Source organism: Armigeres subalbatus, chromosome 3, assembly GCF_024139115.2.
Source record: "Armigeres subalbatus isolate Guangzhou_Male chromosome 3, GZ_Asu_2, whole genome shotgun sequence".
NCBI lineage: Eukaryota > Metazoa > Arthropoda > Insecta > Diptera > Culicidae > Armigeres > Armigeres subalbatus.
Genome location: NC_085141.1, coordinates 78,204,844 through 78,228,777, shown reverse-complemented (window position 1 = coordinate 78,228,777; position 23,934 = coordinate 78,204,844). Strand labels below are relative to the sequence as shown.

At 40.7% G+C, this 23,934-nt stretch overlaps 1 protein-coding gene across 5 annotated transcripts in view; it reads right to left on the bottom strand.

Moving 5' to 3' along the window:
• Positions 1 to 23,934, bottom strand: part of LOC134220413 (probable serine/threonine-protein kinase DDB_G0282963) — a 351,651-nt gene that overhangs the window by 301,662 nt on the left and 26,055 nt on the right. For 4 of the 5 annotated variants that reach the window (XM_062699474.1, XM_062699470.1, XM_062699472.1 and 1 more), the window contains exon 2: positions 20,834 to 21,472. In XM_062699474.1, coding sequence (XP_062555458.1) covers positions 20,834 to 21,086 — 253 coding nt within the window. In that variant the 5' untranslated portion in view covers positions 21,087 to 21,472. The remainder of the gene's footprint in view (positions 1 to 20,833; positions 21,473 to 23,934) is intronic. The other variant, XM_062699471.1, reaches the window with a different exon arrangement.

Genomic DNA, 23,934 nt, shown 5'->3' with positions numbered 1-23,934 from the left:
AAACTCAATTAATATTCTCTATGGTCATACAATCTCCGAACGGAAGTGAATTCTGAGACTGTTTGAATAGATCCGTAAAGAACGCCGGATAATCAACAGAAAGATATCTGAACGCTGGTTATCAGCTTTAGAATACTAAATTGTTGACAACCTACAGCCTTGGGGAAACCAAGGAATACCCGAAAGCCTCGTGTTCTGAGAACTTACTCCCGAGATCAATCTCATGATGCCCGAAAGGATATTTGGGTTACATTTGTTAGTATATGCCGCCATCTTTTATGAAACAGATGAGGGCGACGATGCTGGCAGCATCGTCGGATACGCTAGCAGATATCTCGTAAGAACATCACAGACCCCGCAATTTGTACGGAAAGGGCTCTCCCCGAAGCCGCATGTGTCCAGAATGGCAGAAATGTTTTGATCCGAAAAAATAATTAACCAATTTATGATAAGAATTGTCATAAATGAGTTGTACGACCAAATTCAGCTAGGTATATATGAGTTGTTGCAACCAAATCGAACTGAATTGTGCTACTCGGGTAGTTAGAATGATCAATGCATTTGATTCGGATGATAACACCCTTTGATAGCAAAAGAGTCGTTCCTCAAAACATAATAATAATCTATAATTTTTGCCCCAGTTATAGTAACTTTTGTAAAAAATATTGGACACGAAGACTAAGTTTAAAACACAATCCTATCAATTCCATAAAATTAAAAAATCGCAATTTTTGAAAAAGCGCAATAATAGAAATCCGCGATTTTCGCGACTGCAAAATCGCGAAATCCGCGACTGCTGTAACAGCTCGAAATTAGCAAAAATGAAGAGACGCACAGATAGAAAAATCCACTGAAATTTACGCTAAACATCATGCACATAAATGGAACGCCATTATTAGTGTAATTCCGCGCGTGATATAGCCTAAATGTATACAATATTTGAAATAAATCGGCAATGTTGCTTGCAAGTTGTAAGCAAGCTTGTTAGGAAGAGGACCATTTCCGTGTCGAATAGTGTAAATTTTCGCATCTCAAGCTTTAAGCGCTGTTTACTTTTCATTATTTTTTCTGTGCGGAGCAATTGTACCGCGCTAATAACGCACGAAAGTTCTATGAGAAGTTTAACTGTTCACGTAATAAGGGCCACGTACCATAGCCCGATATATGTAAGGACATAAACGGGAACCTTCTTACAAACGAGCGTGAGGTGATCCAAAGGTGGCGGCAGCACTACGAAGAGCACCTGAATGGCGATGTGGTAGTCAACGGTGGCGGTATGGTAACGAACCTAGGAGCACGCGCGCAAGACATACCACTTCCGGCTCCGAATATCCAGGAAATCCAGGAGGAGATCTGACGGCTGAAAAACAACAAAGCTCTTGGAGTTAACCAACTACCAGGAGAGCTGTTTAAACACGGTGGTGAGTCACTGGCTAGAGCGCTACACTGGGTAATCACCAAGGTTTGGGAGTATGATGTTCTGCCGCAGGAGTGGATGGAAGGTGTCGTGTATCCCATCTACAAAAAGGGCGATAAGCTAGATTGTAGCAACTACCGCGCAATCACATTGCTGAACGCCGCCTACAAGGTACTCTCCCAAATTTTATGCCGCCGACTAACGCCAATTGCAAGAGAGTTAGTGGGTCAGTACCAGGCGGGATTTATGGGTGAACGCTCTACCACAGATTAAGTGTTCGCCGTACGTCAGGTATTGCAGAAATGCCGTGAATACAACGTGCCAACACATCATCTATAGCCGCATATGACACGATCGATCGGGACCAGCTATGGCAGCTAATGCACGAAAACGGATTTCCGGATAAACCGATAAGGTTGATCAAGGCGACAATGGATCGGGTGATGTGCGTAGTTCGAGTTTCAGGGGCATTTTCGAGTTCTTTCGAAACGCCGGGTTACGGTAAGGTCTTTCGTGTCTGCTATTAAACATCGCTTTGGAGGGAGTAATTCGAAGGTCAGGTATTGACACGAGTGGTACGATTATCACGAAGTCCATCCAGTTATTTGGTTACGCTGACGACATGGGTATTATGGCACGTTACTTTGAGAGGATGGAGGAAGCATACATCAGACTGAAAAGCGAAGCTTAACGGATTGGACTAATCATCAATACGTCGAAGACGAAGTACATGATAGGAAGAGGCTCGAGAGAGGACAACGTAAGCCACTTACCACGAGTTTGTATTGGTGGTGACGAAGTCGAGGTGGTTGAAGAATTCGTGTACTTGTACTCACTGGTGACCTCCGATAACGATATCAGCAGAGAAATTCGGGGACGCATCATGACAGGCAACCGCACGTACTTTGGACTCCGCAAAACACTCTGATCGAATAGAGTTCGCCGCCGTATCAAACTGACTATCTACAAAACGCTTATTAGACCAGTAGTTCTCTATGGACGATGCTCGTGGAGGACCAGCGCGCACTGGGAGTTTTTGAAAGGAAAGTGCTGCGTACCACCTATGGTGGGGCGTAGATGGCGAACGGTACGTGGAGGAGGCGAATGAACCACGAGTTGCATCAGCTGTTGGGAGAACCATCCATCGTTCACACCGCGAAAATCGAAAGACTGCGGTGGGCCGGGCACGTAGCCAGAATGTCAGACAATAATCCGGTGAAAATGATTCTCGACAACGATCCGACGGGAACAAGAAGGCGAGGTGCACAGCGGACAAGGTGGATCGATCAGATGGAGGACGATTTGCGGATGCTCGGCAGACTGCGTGGTTGACGACGTGTAGCCATGGACCGAGCTGAATGGAGAAGACTTTTGTGTACTGCACATGCCGCTCCGGCATTAGTCTGGTAATAAATAAATAAATAATCGATATTAATTGAAAATTTCGATTTGAACGTTAAAAAGATACATTGGTGACCTGACCTCTAAAGAAAAGTAATAAAGGCTGGGAATGACAATAAGGGGTGCTGCTCTAGTGGATCTCTGCAATGAAATATCACCTGAAACGGATTTCAAGCATTTTGTTTTTTTTTCATTTATGCACACAGCACCTTCAGATGATTGAGCACAATTGTTCAGTATTAGCATTAGCAATAATCAATTCGCATAAATGGGTAGGTGGGCAAGGTATGCCGAGTAGCCTTACTTCCATCCGATATCAAAAATAGTAATATTTATCACTATCTTATCTTCAGTGAATGCTGAGGAATGGAAGGATGGTTAGTTGGACACCTACCTAAGAAAGATGCAGAGATCTCTACGACCTCTTAGGGCGATGATATACTGACGCGTCGAGTGATGCGGTGCGCGTCCAAGCACTCGCGAAGCAGAATATCAGCAAGAGAAATTCTTTTGTCTTGGACGCGTTCGCGCACGCACACGCGTGAGTATGTCATCGGCCTTATAGGTGTCATGGAAGTCCTAGGAAAGGTTTAAAAGTAGGAATCGTTTTGGTAGAACGTGAAAAACGGAGAACTTAGGTTGACATACAAATTAGGATATTAGGAATGCTTTGATCACCGCGTGGCCTGTCTTGGTACAGTGTTCACCAAGTCACTACCCAAGCCGTTCCTGGGTGGTCGTTAGGCAGAATAACAGCGGTTTCAACAATGCTTGTTCTCTCATCCCAAGCAGCACAAGTCAGACAAAAATGGTTGCAGCTACTTCAATGTGACTAAACATGTGTGCTGTTAGGGATATGGCCCTCTGCTAATCTTCAGTTTCTATTCATTTCACACTTGCCGCTCGCTTGCGGTGTTAATCGAATCTATATCTTCATTACTTTCATCTACTTCCTTTCGCTTATCACCGAAAAATCCAATAAATTAATTTCGACAAATTAGGAAATGGATGAGTGTGGGATTGAACCCGTGATCTCTTGTTTATAAAGCAGAATTGGTACCCAATAGACCACCGAGCTCGTCTCCACAATTGGGATGATATAATACCGTCGTTGGTTGTGACAATGGGTCAAAGGGGGTGAGAATGAGTCGCTGTTTCAACTACTTAGAATTCTTGTGGAATATATTGAATGTATCTGAGGGCAAGAGGACTAAAATATTAGAGACATTTTTTAACGATTGTGTTCTACGACCTCCATACTGCCGGTGGGAGCGACGACCCATTCTCACCGTCAGACCCATTGCCATTGTCGATACCTATAGAATAGAAAAGTAAAGGTAATTGATACCCATTCCAAAGACGGTGAGCGTTTAGGAAAAGCTTAATGCAACTAGTATTAAGATGCATTAAAGCCGATAAAATTGGGTCACTAATCTACTGCTTGTGGGCTAAGTGTGTCCCCACCCAGTACAATAACTACCGTAACCAGGAATGAATACTCTAGTTCGATTAGCGAAACATCCTTTCTCAGACTAATTCAACTTGGAATATAATGGAACAAAACGAACGACTATGAAAGTAAGTACACTGTTTACATTTGTACTTCATCTCTAGGAAAAATCATATAAGCGTCTGCAATATAACAACTCTAATGTTTTACTGCGCTGTCATAAAATACCTATGATTATTTGGAAAAAACTAAACCTTGGTACAGCACAGTGTTGATATCGCTTGAGTGAAACATGAAGAGTCGAAAACAAAGTTAAACCTAACCAGAAACAACTCCGGAACTAAGGAAAAATCAACATTGCAGATGTATTTACCCCGATGGAATGATCCAATTTACGCCGAGCGTAATCCGAGCTTTCCAGCATTAATTGGCGAAAACACAGCAACAACGGTGAGAACAAGTAAACCACACCATACACCAAAATAACGAGCCGAACAGCAGCGCCAGAAGTTGCTTCCGCTATTTATATTCCGCACAATTTCATTTTGCTTATTTTTCTCATTTTTTGGTTTGTTTGTCTTATGCGAAGCTTTTCACTTGAAGCCGCAGATTGTATTGGCAGTGTGCAAAAAACTTATTTCACCGAAGAACTGTTGTTGCACACTACACTAGAGGACTACCTCCCCTTGTCCACTTGGCCAATCTTTCTATGTTACACGGTAAGAATGCTTAACCCATTGATGGGTACTATAGTTTAATTATCAACATTTAACAAACACCGTATTTGTTCTGTAAACGTGTGATAAATCTATTTATGTGAAAGAGATGCTATGCAAAAAGCACTAGTCATCAGTGAATCTTACCGTGTAGGGCAACTGCAAGAAGCTGAAAATCTTATATCGCCCACAATTCCATCACTGCCATCATCAAAAATTCATTTCCACCCAGCTGTAAGTAGAGAAGTGTATAGAGTGGAGTGGGCGGGCAACACAGCTCAAACCTATGTAGGATAAAGGGTCGGTAATGTGCTTTTCATGTGGGTCAGAATGTGAATTCGATGAAAACACGAACTGAAAATTCCTACCAATACTCGATTGATTTCAAGAAGATTAGGATTCATTCTTCCAGTATTGCAATCATTTGCCAATTCCAACTTGTGTACTAAAAAAATATGAAATTCCACTAAAAAAGCCTTTAAAGACAAGCGTTTTCAAGGGGACACCACTCAATTCGGCATTGCTTCCGAATTGTCATTTTTATTATCCCAACATTGCTGCGATAATGAAAATTACACTTGTGCGTTGCTTCCGCATTGAGTGTTGTGACCTTGTAAACACAAGTGCTTTTAACTTTGGATTTCGGGAAGCTTGTCCACAATATAATTTTCTATTTTTGCCTTTTTCGTGTACTAAGTATGTAAAGGTTGTGTTTTCGCTCCTGAACTAAACTCTGTGTGTGTGCAAAAATTCTCACCCATTTTTTGGTACTTATATTTTACTGATTTGCTTACTAGTTGCATTCGACGGAGAATTCTGTCCTATTGTTTCTTGGAAATTGGCCGGATTGGACTATGGGATCGGAGATTATAGACAAAATACATTTTTCACGTGAAAAACGCGTAAAACAGTCTTGCCAATTTTTAAAGTGCATACCCTTAACCGATTTGCTCGTAACAAGTTGCACTTGTCGGTGAATCCGGCTCTATTGTTTCCTATTAAAATTTATCTGGATCGGACTATGGGATCGAATATTATGGCCAAAACACTAATTTAAAACGCGTATAATAAAAATAGTGTTTTCGGAGGTGAACTAGCCTTGGGCTAAAAACCTCTTTAATAAAGATTATAATAATAATAATAAAAATAGTTTTTTTTGCAACTTATACTTGTCAGATTTGCTCGCAACAAGTTACGTTAAACAGGAGTTATGTTTAATTGAAGTATGTTTGTCTAATTGGAATAAGTCTGCTTTCGAGGATGACAACTGACAATGGATGAAATGAGGATGGGTCATTTTTTAATAACTAAGAATGCCAGCAAAAAGATTTATTCTATCTGCACTCTGCAGTCTGCAGATACTGACTAGAAAACTAAATTATCATTAAGGACCTTTCTGAACAGTTTTGTTATCCGACCTCCGGGCACCGACTGAGAACGATGACCCATTGTCACCTAAGCGATGACGGCACCCGTATACCTAAACAAACCAATTCAAATAATGACAGCAAAATTGATTTGTTAATGCTGCATAAAATTGAGCATTTTTTTGCAATCTGCCCCCAATCTGTTTATGGTTTGTCTTGTTTTCTTCTCCTCCATCAGAAGCGGCGAACAAGTGGTTCAGTGTCTGCGATCCACTCTGAGCAAGGGGGGCTCCCAACCCAATCAATAATTCCCATTATTCGGTTGCTACCAAAAGTGTTTGGAAAATTTGCGATACGAGCAACAGTCGTGCGATGAGTGTTTGAAAAACAAACTGCCCATCTTGTCCAGAAATACCGAAATGGGGAAAGTGGAACAATGGGAGTGGTTTTTTATTTTTTTATTTTTGGGAACATTCGTGCCAATTTTGTTTTCCCGACAGCCGGATGCGATGGAACGTTGGAGTAGAATTCTGATTTGCGGCAGACAACTTGTTCGAATGGGTGTGTTAAGTGTCGATGAGGCATGTTATCACAGCAGAAGGGATTAAAATATGGTGTTTCTGGCGTGTTTTTATCGATTTCGGGATATCTTATCTTCTGTCACCGACTGGGTCTCAATCAGGGTTATAAGTGCAACTCGCCATTGTGGTAGTAATGTAATGAAGCTAAAAGATCACACAGTGAACTGGACGTTTGGTGAATTATAAAGCGTCACAGTGATTTAACAAATGATTTTTGAACAGCGCCTATTAGGGAGGAATGGTCAAATAATTTCGACATGCAACAAAATTTATATTACAATCGAATTAAAACAACAAGTTTTTGTGACTACCTCTTCTTTTTCTTATTGTTATTACATCCCCCACTGGGACATTGCCGCCCCAAGTTACCATTTTTGCATTGTATATATCGTATATCATGAGGCTAACACGATGATATTTTTATGCCCAGCGAAGTCGAGACAATTTCCAACCCGAAAATTTCCTAGACCGGACCGGTAATTGATTCCAGCCACCTTCAACATGATCTTGCATTGTAAATAAACGGCGACAACCTTGTTGGATATTTACCTAAACGTGTTGAACTAAAAATGAGTAAGCTGAATGGAAAAATGACAAATACTTTTTCTCAATCTGTTTGTTGTTGTTACAACCCTTTACTGAATATCTAACTAATATTGGAGTACTCCTTATTTTAGATTTGGCGTAGATGGGTGTAGATATTTGCTCAGAAATGTGAAATGATCGATTTAACGAGTGATTTTATGCGTTGGGGTATTTTACCCCAAAAGTGCTTTGGGGCTGTCCATATACCACGTGGACAGGTTTTAATCAGTTTAATAGACCCCCTTCCCCCAGCATGGACAACTGCTCATATAAATTCTCAAAAATTTGTATGAACCGTGGACATTCGCCATACACCTCTTCCCCCCTAAACTGTCCACGTGGTATATGGACAGCCCCTTTTCAGATCATTTCTCTCTAGCTCTACACGCAGTCGCCTCGACTTGCATTCAAGCAATGAGGTGGGGCGTCAAGGTGTTGAGCATCAATTAGAATACCGGTTTTCCCGGTTGAAGTAACTGAATCTAAAATTATAATGTTACCAAATTCAAATAGAACATTGACTTTGTCTGTGTGTTGCATTCGCGGGGGACTTCATCAATCTCGATGCCTGTCATAAGACGAATTTAGTACTACTCCGATCAATTCCACCACGTTGCAATCTTTAAAGATACGTTTTTCGAACTCCACTGTAAGACCGTCTTCAGTGTCTCGTACTTGACTCGACTTCTTCCCAATCACGATGTTCATATTTCTCACATCTGAACGAATAAGAGTAACGAATTAAAATTCATAATTAATTCTTCCAATCTTTCAAGATTATTTTATCATAATTGAGGGAGCCAAACGCAAAAGACTTTAAGACAAAACCGTGTTTTGAGACAAATTGGTGAGCAGTTTGGTAATATTTTTTTCATTTCATACAAATTAGGCAAGCAGATGAAGCGAGTAATGAGGTGGAAACCCATTGGCGAACGTATCTGTGTGTTGATGATGCGAGCAAAATTTTCAATTACAGTCTAATCAATATTTTCGCACAGACAACCGATAAATCCGACGACGTGAGGGATACGTTATACTAAAGCCTATGGAGAATGCCTAAAGCATGACGTGAAAATTGTCATCGTAAGCGCTAGCGATCAGGTCGGTAGAGAGGTCCTTTTCCGTCCCATAATCCGTAGAGAGAGCCTTTACTCCGCTACTAATGACAACGGCCTAAAGCTAGTAAATTTCGTTGCTGCCAGAAGCATGGCCATCAGTAGCACCTGACGAAATTTTTATCCAGATAGAGTAATTGACAATACTCTGGTAGATAGGCGACATTTCCCGGAAGTTATGGATTTGCGGACATTCAGATGTCCGAGAATGAACTCTGATCAACTACCTCCTTGGCAATAAAATTCGATCACGGTTGTCAAGTCTATCAAACGAAAGATCACAGTGAACGACGTGTTACAATATCCACCGATTGTCGATGGAAGGAGTATCGGCTGAGTACCGCCAGAAGCTCGACGAACGGATAGGTGCAATCAACGTTAGTGACAACATTAATGATCTATGGGAGTCGATCGGTGAGAAGTGATAGGCAGGCACTGCAAGGAAGCGACTCAGGACGGGTTGGTTCGATGTGGATTGTGGAGTTTTAGAGAATGACAGACGAGAAGAACGTTGCCACAAGCCGGATGATGGTGTTGGGTATCCGGTTGAATAGAGATCGGTACAAGTAAGCAAGAGCAGCCGAAAAATGAACCCAATGTAGGAAGAGAAACAGTATGACATTAGATGAGGTTAAAGAAGCCATTAAAGAGCTGAAAAATATTAAGGCTGCTGGGAAGGACCAGCACCCGGATGAACTTCTCAAACATTGCAGTGAGCTGCTTTATGAAGTCCTGCACCATATTATGTCGAAAATATGGGAAGACGAGGAATTGTCTGCTAATTGATAGGAGGGCATCATTAGCCAACTTTTGACGTAGGACTTTCGTCTTTCTTTACTATACTAGGTGTCATTTAGATTTTTGGAAATCGAGAGCGTTACGCTGAAAGGGAAGATTTCGAACGTAACTACCCCTTTTATCTTTCGATGGATTTTTAAGATTTATATATCAATCGACTCGGACACTCTCCAGCAAATTGCCTATTTCATTGAAACTTAAGAAAAAAAAGCCAGCAAAAATTTCATATGTAACCAATCCCGTGCATTCCTAACACGGACATCAGAATGCGGTAAGTCACGGGCCTTCGGGTCCATCGCAAGATTTTCTTTAAGTATAAAAGAAGCAGTACCTGCCGTGTGCGAGTCATTACAATTGGTGATAGCAGCGCGTACTGACGTGCTTTTTGCTCGCGCATTTTTATTTGTTTCGTTTCGTTCGCTCGCTGTGTGAAGGCTCAAGACTCCATCACAATGTTTTGAGAATTAATGACTGTATCGCTTGTTTGTAATAGTGAGGCAATTGGTACGGAAAAGTGCAGCAGCGATAGATAAATTTTGTTTACAACTGGGGTGGGTGGAAATGGGGTGTTAAAAATATGCCAGCGTATGCATAATGTTGCCAGACTTAACGAAATGTTTATTCTATATCATAACATATGTTCACGGTGTATCAAATATATGGGTATTTATCGCTTTAAAATTTGTTATTCACCACTTGGAATTTAACAGAAGCATAAATAACATGTTTAATTATTTATTTCTGGTATATTTGTTCAATCCGACAAACAGCAATGATTTTTTCCAATAAACAAATCTGGCAACAATGAAGAGATGATTATTTTCTTGTGCATGCACACCTTTGTTTGCGTATTGGCTGGCGTATACGCTGTATTGTTCGGATTGAATGAAGTTGCATCGCGTAGATTTTGTACTCACCATTTCACTTATTGCGCTAATGAATTTGAGTCTTCCGCAATACGGTCGTCAAATTTGTCTCTCACTTCGATTTTTGGAAAGCAGTTTTCGACAGTTTTTGGACGCGAAGTGAATGAATTGGTAGTCAATATTGAAGAAAAATGTGAAACTCAGTTAGTGAATATGTTTTAGGAGTGATTTAATCAAGGAAACAGTGGGAAAAGATCAAGTGAAAAATCAAGTGCGTGTGTATGTGTTTGCTCCGAACGTTCGGAGTTAGTATGCGTTCGATAAAAATACGAATGCCGGCCCAGGAAAAAAGGCAGTTTTCAGCGTTTTTCCTGCAATTCCTCAGTAATTGTTAATTTCTTCTTATGGATCCTGTACACCTCCGGTGGTGCAAAGGGCCGACTTGAAAGATCTCCATCCTGAGCGATGCCCGGCTATCGCTTTAACCTGTTGCCAGGTTAGATTTCGGTCGACTTCTTTTATTTCTTTATTGAGGCTTCGCCGCCATGAGCCTTTGGGTCTGCCTCTGCTGCGATGTCCCGCTGGGTTCCAGTCTAATGCTTGCTTACAGATTTCGTTTCCGCTTGTTAATTGTTGTTAATTTGGATAAGTGAAAAATTTATATGAAAATGTAATGAATATAAAATGATGGGGTAAGTCGGCAAATAGCCCCAAAATATTGAATTTAGTTCAAAACTTTATTAGTATTTGTGCGTACTCGAATAAAATCATCGTCATTATCGGATTGATTACGGTTTACAGAGCCTTAACCCAGCATGCAGTCGCCAGCGGTAGAACTGCCGGTGGGTCTGCGAATATGCATGAAAGAAGTGGGCGCATTTTTTGTCATTCTTGATGATGGTCGAATGCAGTGGTGTCGGCTGCTATGGATTCAATCGCCAATCGCATCGCTCGGAGTTCACGGCTGGAGGCCGATGATGGCTGAAGCAGCGAGGGCAGCGGTGGTGGACGAAGAAGAATAAAATGAGAGAGATTTGGTCTGCTCATCCACGAAAAGTGATTGGTTTCATAATCCACATGATCCCGGGATGGGTACGATGGTATAGCATATGACTGACCATGGCATATGACTGACCATATGTTAAGTTGTGCTTGGTACTTGGACACGTACATTAAAACATGGTTAAGTCCGCAAAAAATAATTTCCAGAAGAATATTTAAATAAACAATATCTTATACTTTGTTTTCCATTTTCTGAGAAATTATATTATTGAACTTGACGTAGACTCGGAGTTTAGAATCAGAACATTAAATAAGAACCAACCCAATTGGTGCTGCATTTCTCTTTGGAAAACGGGACAATTCCCCTAAAATAGCACATTTTGCCCAAGTCTGGAAATTTTTTTAATAGATTTTTTTAACTTCAAATACTATCATCAATAACAAATCTATAAATGCCCTACATTTGCCTAAGTAAATAAGGGCTTAATAATTAGAAAGAAAGCAGTTCTAATTATGTACTTTATTATTAGTTTGATTTCCTGAAGTTTTGAATAAACAAATTGCTAATAATTCTACACAGCACTGAAGTTGTCGTTTCCAATATCTATACCTATGATCAAACTCCATAGATCCATAAGTTAGAAGTTAAATGTAAACACGTTACGTATATAAAAGTCCTACGTCTACTCGCGGTTCTGTTAAAAACATTACCCATTGCTCGTTTTTAAGAACATACTGGAGTGCGCCAATTACCGAGAATTAGCTTTCCTTAATTAGGTGTACAAAATAATTGCTCGTATTGTGTTAACAAATCGAGACCGTTTGAAGAGTCCTTCGTCGGCGAATACTATGCAGGTTTTCGTGAGGGCCGATCAAAGACGGATCGAATGTTTATCCTGAGACAAATCCTAGATGAATTCCTGGAGTGCTAATCATCTGTTTATTGATTTCTAAGCAATGTGGCGTTCAGTAAAAAGAAATTAATAATGGCAAATTATGCTAGAATACGGTTTTCCGGCGAAACTGCTACGGATGATTCTTGTAACGTTGGACGGATCGAAATCATCAATCAACATCATCAACATCAAACAACACTCGCAGAGATCCCTCCATCTTCTCATGTAGTACAAAAGAAAGCAATCGAAAAGTCCCTTTAAGGAATATTATATCCTCTTGTTGTAAACTTTGTACAAAATTTCGAATTAAACAAAAATGTAAAAAAAAAATCATGTTTCGCCTAATTTTAGAAGGTTTGCATCAACAATATTAAAATCTATCGAATGCATTCTGATGATATCAAGATGGTCAATATTGGACATATATCGAATAGCGATCATGATTTGTTAAATATATCATGTATCTATGGTGCAAAATCAATTTCTGTATACGGTAGCTGTCCCCCGGGTCCGGACAGTGATTAGTTTCATGTGATCTAATAGCCATTGTTTGCACCTGTTTTGTTAAATTTACTTCAATTCAATTGTTTTTCCTTGCTGAGATATCAGAAAGCCACAGAAATATGTAGAAACAAAAATTGAAGATGCCATTGACAATGGAGAGAATTTTAAGTAGGATGTAAGAAATTGAGCTGGAGAATCAAATAAGCTCTACTAACACGTTTTAATATCCACAACTTGAAAAAAGGGAAAAATATTACTATTCTAAATGATGTATTTACTAATGTATATAGGAACTTTATCATATTTGAACATAATGCAATAGTGGCCGGTACTCGGAGTCACTTTTCTGAACCGTGAAAATTTTCACAAAAATTCATCATAAAAATACATCGTCGAAAAACGAGTTAAATGGTCAAATATCGTTTGTATGAATCATGATTGATCATATTTTGTGTATATGGTTTACACGTAAACATAATCCAGATAATTAGATAGATTTTCGTTGAATGGCTTATGTGTCCGGCACTGGGGGATCTCGTCCTACATGCAGCTTGGCTTATTACGGCTTATTACGGACTTCATAACCAGCTTAAGTCCAGTAGTCTGCGTATGAAGACGAAATTCGCAATGTATACTACTCTGATTCTTCCGGTGCCTTTATACGGCGTTAAAGGAGGCTGATCCGAGAGCTTTCGGAGTATTTGCAGATAATACTCGGCGGTAAGTGTGCAGATGGAAAGAGAAAGTTTCTTTCGTACGGAAAGCCTTCATTCCGCTACCAACGATCATGGTCTGCGACTTGTAACCTTTGCTGCTGCTAGAAGGATGGCAATAAGCAGTACCTACTTCGCATATCCGAAGAATATCCGCAAACACACCTGGCAACATCCGAGTGGAGACACTTGCTCACAGATAGACCACGTGCTGGTCAACGGACGACATTTCTCGGATGTTGTAGATGTAAGGTCCTTCAGAGGTCCGAACATCGACTAGGATCACTATCTTGTGTAGTTGCAAAAATTCAGGCGCAACTTTCCAGCGTCACGAATTCACGAAACTACAGAACGATGCGTTTCAATATCCAACGATTGTCAGTTGAAGGAGTTGCTGAACAGTACCACCAGAAGTTGGACGAGCGGATTGGAGATGCCACAGGATCTGGCGACGTCAACAGATTGTGGGAAAATATCCACGAAGCTGTGACTACAACAGCACAGGAAGTGTTAGGCACTGCACAGCGACGCCAACGAAATGGTTGGTTTAATGAGGAGTGCCAGCGAGTGACGGACGAGAAAAATGTAGCTAGAAGTGGCTCGTACCCGTTCCAACAGAGAGCGTTACAGTGTAGCAAAGGCAGAAGAGAAACGAATCCACCGCAGAAAAAAAGGCAACACGAAGAGAGTGTGATAGCTGAAGCGCAGGAGAACATGGATAGAAACGATATGCGGAGGTTTTACGCAACTGTCAATTGTGCGCGGCATAAGACTGCGCCTGTGCCCGCCATGTGCAATTACCGAGAGGGGAATTTGCTGACCGACAAGACTATGATGGCAGCCAGGTGGAAGGAGCACTTCGAAGATTTGTTGAACGGTGAAAATGAAGGTGTATTAAGGAGCAGGATGGACATAGTCGGCGACGGTCAAGCTGTGGAACCACTAACGCTGGACGAGGTTAAGAAGGCTCTAAACGAGCTGAAAAACAGTAAAGTTGCTGGGAAGGACGAGATCCCGGTCGAGCTTCTCAAACACGGAAGTGAGCAACTGCATCAATCAATCCACCACATTATCCAGAAAATATAGAAGGATGAAGAACTGCCTGCTGGCTGGTTAGATGGCCTCATATGCTCAATCTATAAGAAAGGGCACTGACTAGAGTGTGCCAATTACAGAGGGATCACCCTTCTGAACTCGGCGTACAAAATCCTGTCGCGTACCCTGTTTAACAGACTGAGATCGCTTGGGGAGTCCTTCGTCGGCGAATACCAGGCAGGTTTTCGTGAGGACGCCTGCGGATGATCCTTGATAAATTCCGGGAGTACAGCTTGCAGACTCACCATCTGTTCATTGATTTCAAAGCGGCGTACGATTCAGTAAAAAGAAATGAGCTGTGGCAGATAATGTCCGAACATGGTTTTCCGGCGAAACTGATTAGACTGATACGTGCAACGATGGATAGCTCGAAATCAAGTATTCGGATTGCAGACGGATTGAAACAGGGTGATGCACTAGAGATCGCGATTAGGAGAACTGGCGTGCAGAGGAACGGCACTATCATCACACGGTTGGATATGCTCCAGGGCTTTGAGGACGACCTCGACCTTATTGGAATCGATCGCAGGGCAGTAGTGTAGGCTTTTGTCCCACTGAAGAGGAGACGGCGAGGATGGCCTTAATCATTAACTTTATATCATTAACAAGACAAAGTACATATTTGTGGATAGAGATAGAAAGAGACCTAGTGGTGTTGGTGCCAAGGTAGTGCTTGCGGGGATGTGTTTGCAGTTATTGAAGATTTTGTTCACCTTGGAACGCTTGTGACATTGACGTTTTCCGTTAAGTGAGAAGACTTATTGCTGCGGGTATGGCCTTCTGCGCCTCAGCAGCTTAGGTCCGAAAAAAGGAGGTGGAAACGAAATTTGCTTTGTATAAAATGATTATACCAATGGCAATTGAATGCGTGAGTATGAACGAGTGAAACTGGTTGGTTTGATTGCTTGATTTGTGGGTGCTATCGCACCGCCCCTCCCCCTCTCCCCTTCAAAAATTCTATCTTTAATACTTATAGGAAAACCTTCGGCTTGAACAAACCATCAGCTGCTATGAAGGATTTTCATTCCAGGTAAAATTGCAAAAAATGTTATAATAGGACTACGATACTCATTCCAGAAGGTGAGCTGGATTGGTTTGAGCCTATAGCTTTACGAAATCGACAAAAATACAGTAGCTGTTATTGGTGCATGCTGAAGGATCTTTCCTTCATTTTGAAGACCTCAGTTCGTAATCATGGAATTCGGTAAGTTTACAGTGGACTGGGAATTCCAACGAACGGGATAGCCAAACGAACTGTGAAAATAGGTAAGTCGTTGCTGAAAAAAGTGTTCGAATCAAAACTGAATTTCTTGGAAGAGCTTCTACAGTGGAGGAGCAAACTTGACCAAGTGAGTAGTGCTCCAAATCAGCCTTTGGTGAATCAACGAAACCGTTTCGGAGCTTCAAACAACGTTATCGACAGGAAGCTATACTAGGCTATAAAGGCGAACTCAAGGTATTTCCAAGCCATGACATAAGAGAACCAGTTTTCGTTGAAAGGACTCCACTCGAGCAGAAAAAATGAATACATAAGACTGTTCGTAGTACATTTCTGTAGTGTTCTGCTATTGTAGTGACAGTATCGTCATGATATCGTAATAAGTGACGATTGGCCATGAGCTGCAGGAGTTGCGAACCCAGCAACCATTATTTGAACAACCATAAGGGAAATACCCGGCCTTAGAGCATCGCCACGCGCAGATTTGATGAATACGAATCGTATTGGGGATGTCAGATATGATATGAAAATGCGAATGTTAAAGAAAACTCGATTCATATATAGTTTTCAATGACTCTACATTCCAAATGGAACTTGGGCTGCTTTCCAACTTAGTGTTCTATTGACTATTAACATGTTCATAGTTATTAATTGGAAGTTTTTCTAGCCCGCCATTACATGAGTATGTATGATGTATCTTGTGTGGCAAGCACAATGGATATATGTACTATGCACAGGGAATCGAGAATGATTCCCATCCGAAAACATCGGATGCCGGACTGAGAAACGAACTCACTCCGGATTGACAGTCCTACGCTTAATCGCAAGGCTAGTTGGAGACCCCATGAATATCTCAATTATATTAGTTTTTCATTTGGTATTTTGACGTTGGACAACGTCTTACCCGAAGGTACTGTGTGTCAAATCAGTCACGAAATCATGTAAGATTTTGAACGATAATACAGCCTTTATCTTTCGATGGATTTTTGAGATTTATATATCAATCGACTCGGAAACTTCCCAGCAATTTTTCGATTTCATTGGAACTTTTGATTATTCAAGATAAGCTTTCAAAAATTTCAATTCTTGTCCTACCCAGTAAAAATATCAGAATCAACCAATCCCGTTCATGCATTTCCAACACGGACATTAGAATGATATAAGCCACAAATGCCAGCGGAATAAGCAACAGATAGTCCGAATGCTGCGAACGAAATGGTGCAACATATTCGAACAATGAATGAAGTTCAAATCGGTAATTACCCTCTTCCAGTGATTATTGTGGCCCTGAAAAGGGCCTTTTTGTTTATTACAGTTAATCTGCTTCATTTTCTCAGCGGCATCAAGCTATATGTAACTCGAATGCTGTTGCCCTGTGAGAAGACCGATCTGTATTGGTAGACGTACTTTAATTTCCTCCACCAGCACTTCCGCTTCTGTTTCCGCTTTCTTGTTCTCCAAAACTGTTGCTAGCTTCTTGCGCTTTTCCTGCTTACGATCACTCATTTCGCAAGAAGTGCACGCGTCTGATTGCATAAATAATATCCTTACGTTGTCCGACGTCTACCTTGCGGTCGTGTCTTGTACATGACCCTTCTTTTTCTGATTCACATCTACACAACTTTGCCTATCGGTTCCAATTTAAAAGCATTTACAATGCTTTTAGAAACTTAATAATTTAGGGCATCCAAAAACTCATTCTGACTTAGAACATATACCGTGAAGTACCCTAATTTCGCGCACTTAAGATCTGACAAAGTTAAAACGTTCATTAAAAAACATGTAGTGGCCATTTGCAAACATTTGCTACTGCATCACGTAGTAGAAGGATTCTAGGTTCTCAAAAAAATGTTACTTGCAAATTTTGCTGCTATTTAAAAAAAAATGGGGTATGAATCCGAGACCGTTGTATGCTCCTTATTTCGCGCAAGAAAATAGGATAGTTCCTAATTTCGCGCAAAAGTGTTCCTAACTTCGCTCATGTTTGGAATTGAATATCGTTATTGGTTTGATGAAATATAATCAATTAACCAATAGAAGCATGCATCCATTGTTCAAAATATGCAGATAACGGTGTCAGACAGCCGTCAGTGACCCATTCTTTAGTCGAAATGGTATGTGCCTATATTTCGACCCTGGAGCTTTGCTTAGATTTTACTTTATGCATTTTAGTTGACACAAGTCATAATTCCTAAAATATCGTTTGCTTCTGAAATATAAACCATATTTTAAGAAAAAAGGCATTGTATGAGCAATGTTTAGCTGGTGTATAAAAAAAGTTTAAATTTTCGAGACGTCATGAAAGGAAGTCTTAAACTCCGCTATCTCTTACATAGGACATCTTCAAATATGTGTTTTATTCAAGACATCTTCAATATTATATACATTATCGAAAAAGCTGCTGTAGTTTTATCTTAAGTTTAGCATCATTTTACACATCGCACATTTTAGCATCATTTTACACATCGGATTTGGTAGCTATTGCAGGCACTGATCTATAAGATTTTTCAAGTCAACATTAGTCGATGTCGGTGGTTATCCGCCTGAAAATTAGATAAAAAGCGTATGGGAATGAACTTTTCGGGTTCTATTCAGTGTAAAACTGTCCTGTGTATTAATTGCTTTTGTTTCATTAGAATGTTGCAAATGAAACTACGCAACAACAATAAACGAAATTAGGCACCATAATTACTCTCATATACCTAATTTCGCTCACAAAGCGAAAGTCTAAATAAACACAAAATACATAAAATTTTACACTTTTCAATAGTAATGACGAATAAACATATCCAACAGAGCATAATGGATACAAATATTTCCAAAAAGTAGCCAGTTTTGTACAGTAAAATCATTTGTTTACTTGGGTCATGTTCTTCGTCGCTGTGCTAAGCACAAGCAAATATGGCGGTCGATGGGAGGATCAGATTGAAATAATTTTATTTGGTGTACTAAACCAAGTTTGTTTTTCAATTTTTTTCGTGAAAAACATTCAACAACAATGATATTTTGTAATCCTCCAGATTTTTCAATTTTAACTGGTACCTAAAAGTTGAAAAAAATAAATGATTTCTCGCTTAACTTTTCAAAAGGTCCTATGTAACATTTTTTTCATGAATTAATTTGAATAGCGCAATCAACAGAACAACACGAAAGCTTTTGATTGCAGTGCTCAAATTAATTCATGGAAAAAATGTTACTTAGGTCCTTTTGAAAAGTTAAGCGAGATTTTATAATGCGCGTTAGTTAGGGCGCGCGCGAAATTAGGGCACATCACGGTATTTGAAAAAAAAAAACACCTGCTCATATGTACGTGCAAATATCAATATTGTTACTTTCAGCTTGTTAGATTATGGCAACGGTAAACAAGGTATGTATTTGCAAACTGTACCCAAACAACGCGAAACATGTTAGCGGCTGTTGGTTAAACATTTAACAATTCAAACAATATGGTCCATTACTATGATGACGTCTTCTAATCACACGGCAGATCCAACTCTGAACAGTACTGACGGTAAAAAAAGGCACATACGAAATGCTTTTTCAGCATTTACGATTTAAACATGTGTGAAATTATTCTGTTACACCTCAATAGGTATTACTAATTACAGTGTTGTTTTACGATATGAATCGAATTCATGCGCCTATTTGGTGTTGGTTGTTGAATAAATAAATTTTCGAGCGTGTCACCGAAGAAAAAGTAAAATCTTGAAAGTTGAACGAGTTAAGATATAGGTTAAATGATTTTCTACAACTTTTTTTTTAATTACTAAGTCAGTGATATTTAATCTTTTTGGCTTACTCGTACAAAAAAAATGGAATGAAAAGCGTTAATTTTACTATAATCTACTAAGTATGTATTATCATAGCCCCAATACCTACATTCACGCAAAACTCTTAGGGGGGCACCTATCCAAGAGACTTAAAACAGGTTTAACGCCTTAACTTTGTTTCGACGACCCTGCACTAGGGTTAAGGTGGATCTATTATGCGGTGGTGGGAAATACGGAACGTATTGCATTTCTTTTTGGGATTCATAATATTATATTCAATGGATAGTCTATACATCATGGACATAAACTTTTCTGAAATTGTGTTACTATAAGACAATCAAACTTTCATGTGAAACATTACTAAACATTAGAGGCTTTCCTTTATGTGTGAAATTCTACTTCTCTTTCTGCCGAAATTCATAGAAAAATGATTTGATTGTTCTAGGATATTGTGCTTTTTTTGCTGAAAAGTCTTCTAAAGGTAATAATTATAGAACAATATACCCTATTCAACAGTAATCGCGTCATCTACGCGTATTACGTTGTGTTGTCTGTCAAGGTTGGAATTCGGTTATCAGTCTTATCACGGTTTGGGTCGCGTACAGAGGCGAAGCTGCCTAATAAAAAGTAATTTACAAAACGGAATTTACAGCAGAGATATAAACGTTAAACAAACAAATAAAAAACAAAAACATTTATATATCTATGAGAGCCCGAGCCCAGTTTATTCAATTTACTAGTGCACTCGTAGCAAATATGTTTTTTACATACATATGTATTCATTAACTGCGTTTGAGTGTTGTTCCTTGCCGGAATGGACAAATTTTCGTAGTCTATGATTTGAAAAGTTGATTGACGCTGAAGTTCTCAACGACTAAAACCAAACTGTGCAAAAAAAAAACTGGGTATAATGAAAAAATATGGTTTAAGCAAAGATCTTCAAAAACATAAATGAAATTCCAATTATATTATGCACAATAATGAATGAGTCTGGTTGATGTGGGAGGAAATCAACTAAGTTTGAAAAGTTATACATACATAAAATTGGAATTGGGAGTATTTAAAACTGAAAACTATCAAAATATGTTTCATGTCAATTTATTGAATTCAAGTTTTTGTATTTCCATTGTCTAGTTTTGTAGTTGTCCAATGCGGCATGGAAAGAACTCTCATTAGGATATGAAACCAAGTATGGCTTCATAGCATTTTTAAAAAAGTAATCAACGTGTCAAAATGCAGAAGGAGGTGATAACCTACCTGGGACGTAAAACAACTTAAAATAAATGTACATAAACACAACAATTTTAATGAAATGAAATGACTATCTTGATAGTATACCTTTTTGACCACCGGCGCATGCGAAGGGGCTCCCACATGGTGCACCGGCCCGCGGCGTTGTAGGAGTCGTAGTGAGTGCCGCCGCCACCGTGGAAGCACTGTCATGTACCTGCGTGGCAGCAGTTCCGATGGTTTTGGCCAAGTTTTTCCGACGCTGCAGCAGTTCCTTCTTCCACTGGGGGATCGGTTCCACTCCACCGGTGGGGTTCGCTGCTGTTGGTGATGCGTTAGTGGTAGCAGACTCCGCCATCATGCGCAAACCGATTACGAAATTTATTTATTTTATTTTTTTGGTTAGTCACTCACAGCACACTGAATTTGCTCTACTCCGTATATGTATTATATTGTTAAGCCACTATATTGCGGTTGTTGTTGTTATTCTCAATCACCGCACCGTGCACCGTCACACCACCGTCGCACTTTGGTTGTGTGAATTTCGTTATTGTGGTTATTTTCACTCTTTTGTTATTGTTTTATGTTAATGAGTCTTTCGCTAGGAAACCGTTTTTCCACATGCTCTCTTTCTCCGGCTGTTCGCCATCAAGGTATTACGTGTTATGACTATCTTCGCTGCAACCAGCCCGGTTATGCACTTCTAGGACGCGGCCATATTCGAGCTAATATCTTCAGAAGAAAGCACTAAAAGAACGCAAAATTATTGATTTTAACCCCGTTTTCCCTCTTCACTTCGAAAGAACGAATAGGATCCGCAACTGCACAAATCACTTCCCCAGCTACTGACAGGTTCGCCAAAAGACTGACTCAGCACGCAACCTGGCCTGAGGTTGACCAATTTCCAGAAGGTGTTGTCGCTAATGAGAAATCAATTTTGTTACCTCTCGATATTATTGCACTATCTATCCCCTTTAGAGTTTGGCGGTGGCACTGATAAGATAAGTAACGGTAAAATAAACCTGCGCGGCTGATGAAAAGCGATTCTGGAACGACGACACCGAACAGCGACGGACGTCGCTACGTTCCATGCCCACTTGATGAACTGAAGTTCTGGGTGGAGTGTTCCCTGATGCAAGCAGCTCCCATCTAGAACAACGCCACACCGGGAGCCCTTCTTCCACCGATTATAATATGAATACCTACTAGTGGAACCAGTTAGAACAACGCAGATGGGAAATGTGGCTGGCATAATCTGCAACTAAACACGCAACGAGTGAGCCTCCCCCCGATTATTTCGCATTTTTAGATTCATCAGCGCCTGTGCCTCGCGCGCCAGACCCATCGGCAATGAGTAGGAAAGCATGGAGCGGGAACAGGTGGATGGTGACGCACACTGGGGCAACCACACAGTTCATGTGGAAAAAAAATAAAAGCAATCCAACCTTGTCGTAGATTGAAAAGTTTTCTCCTATTTGAAAATTCCATATTTCAGATTGAATATTAAAGAACTTTCATCACTGGCGGAGCCAGAGGTGGGGCACCACTCGTCACAAGTACCTACGGTGTTGTTCGAAAAGGCAACGTTCTTGCATCCAGTGGTGCACCACCAAACAATAAAGGCTGGCGCTGCCAGTGACGTTCATTCTCGTTTCAAGTATATAAGATAAACCAAAACAGCACTAGTAGATAGATCCCATTGCGGCAGCAGGGACTATGTCCAAGGGTTTGAGATCCCTCCCCAGGCCATCTGCGAGTTGTGGCGCCTGCCTAGGATGTGGTGGGGTTTGACAGTGGGCCCTGTTAAACCTCTATAAAAAGCTGCATGTATCCGCAAGTAGGCTCCGGCAAAGCGACCGTGTGCCGCTCAAAGCGCACAAGCCCAAGTCCTGGTGTTAGGTGGGACGCTAAACAGCCCTGACACGACGGCCCTCCGACGAGACAGGCGGTTTGCGCAGGCCCAATAAGCCGCCTGGAAAACCAATCATTACGAACAATATAAGAGATAATGCGACTTGATATAATCGGCATAGACCTAGGCGACGAATACAGGATCACGATTGGAAGCTTGGAACATGGAACTGCAAGTTGCTAGGTTTCGCAAGTTGCGACAGGATAATCTACGATGAATTACATCCCGCAATTTCGACGTCGTAGGGCTGCAGGAAATCTGCTGGACAGGACAGAAAGTGTGGAAAAGCGAGCATCGAGCGGCTACCTTCTACCAAAGCTGTGGCACCACCAACGAGCTGGGAACCGGCTTCATAGTGCTGAGAAAAATGCGCCAACGCGTGATTGGTTGGCAGCCAATCAACGCAAGAATGTGCAAGCTGAGGATTAAAGGCCGTTTCTTCAACTATAGCATCATCAACTTGCACAGCCCACACGAAGGAAGGACTCAACGACGAGAAAGAAGCGTTCTATGCACAGCTGGAGCAGACATACGGTGGATGCCCACTCCCGAGCAGGAGAAATTGGCTAAATAATACTTAATTCTGTTATTGATACCATACTCTGTTGTGCACTAGCCCTGCATAAGAGGTAAAATACCAAAGAAATAATACTAAAAACTAATATGCACAATACTTAAGCCATAACAAACTCAGTTATTAAATTGAATTTCAATACCAAATGCATAACCAATTATTATTTGTTTGGTATTGAAGTACCTAAGTATGGTATGCCTCAAGCATTCTGTATATAAGTTTTTGGTATTATTTTTTGGTATTTTACCTCTTATGCAAGGCTAAATCATACCAATTTCTGTTATCGAGGTCGTTGCTCCTGCTCGGGCTGCGGGACGTCAAAATCGTCATCGGTAACATGAACGCTCAGGTAGGGAGGGTGGAAATGTATAGACCGGTCATCGGATAGGATAGTCTGCATATCGTATCGAACGACCAACGGTTCACGATGCATAAACTTTGCAGCCTCCCGCGGAATGGTAGTCCGAAGCACTTTCTTCCCCCGCAAGAATATCCACAAGGCCACATGGAAATCACCTAATCTAGTAACGGAAAACCAAATCGACCACCTTCTAATCGACAGCAAATTCTTCTCCGACATCACAAACGTCCGCACTTACCGCAGTGCGAATATTGAATCCTACCACTACCTCGTTGTAGTATGTCTGTGCTCAAAACTCTCGACGGTGTACAACATACGTCGCGGCTAAACATTGGGCGGCTACAAGACGGTAGACTAGCCCA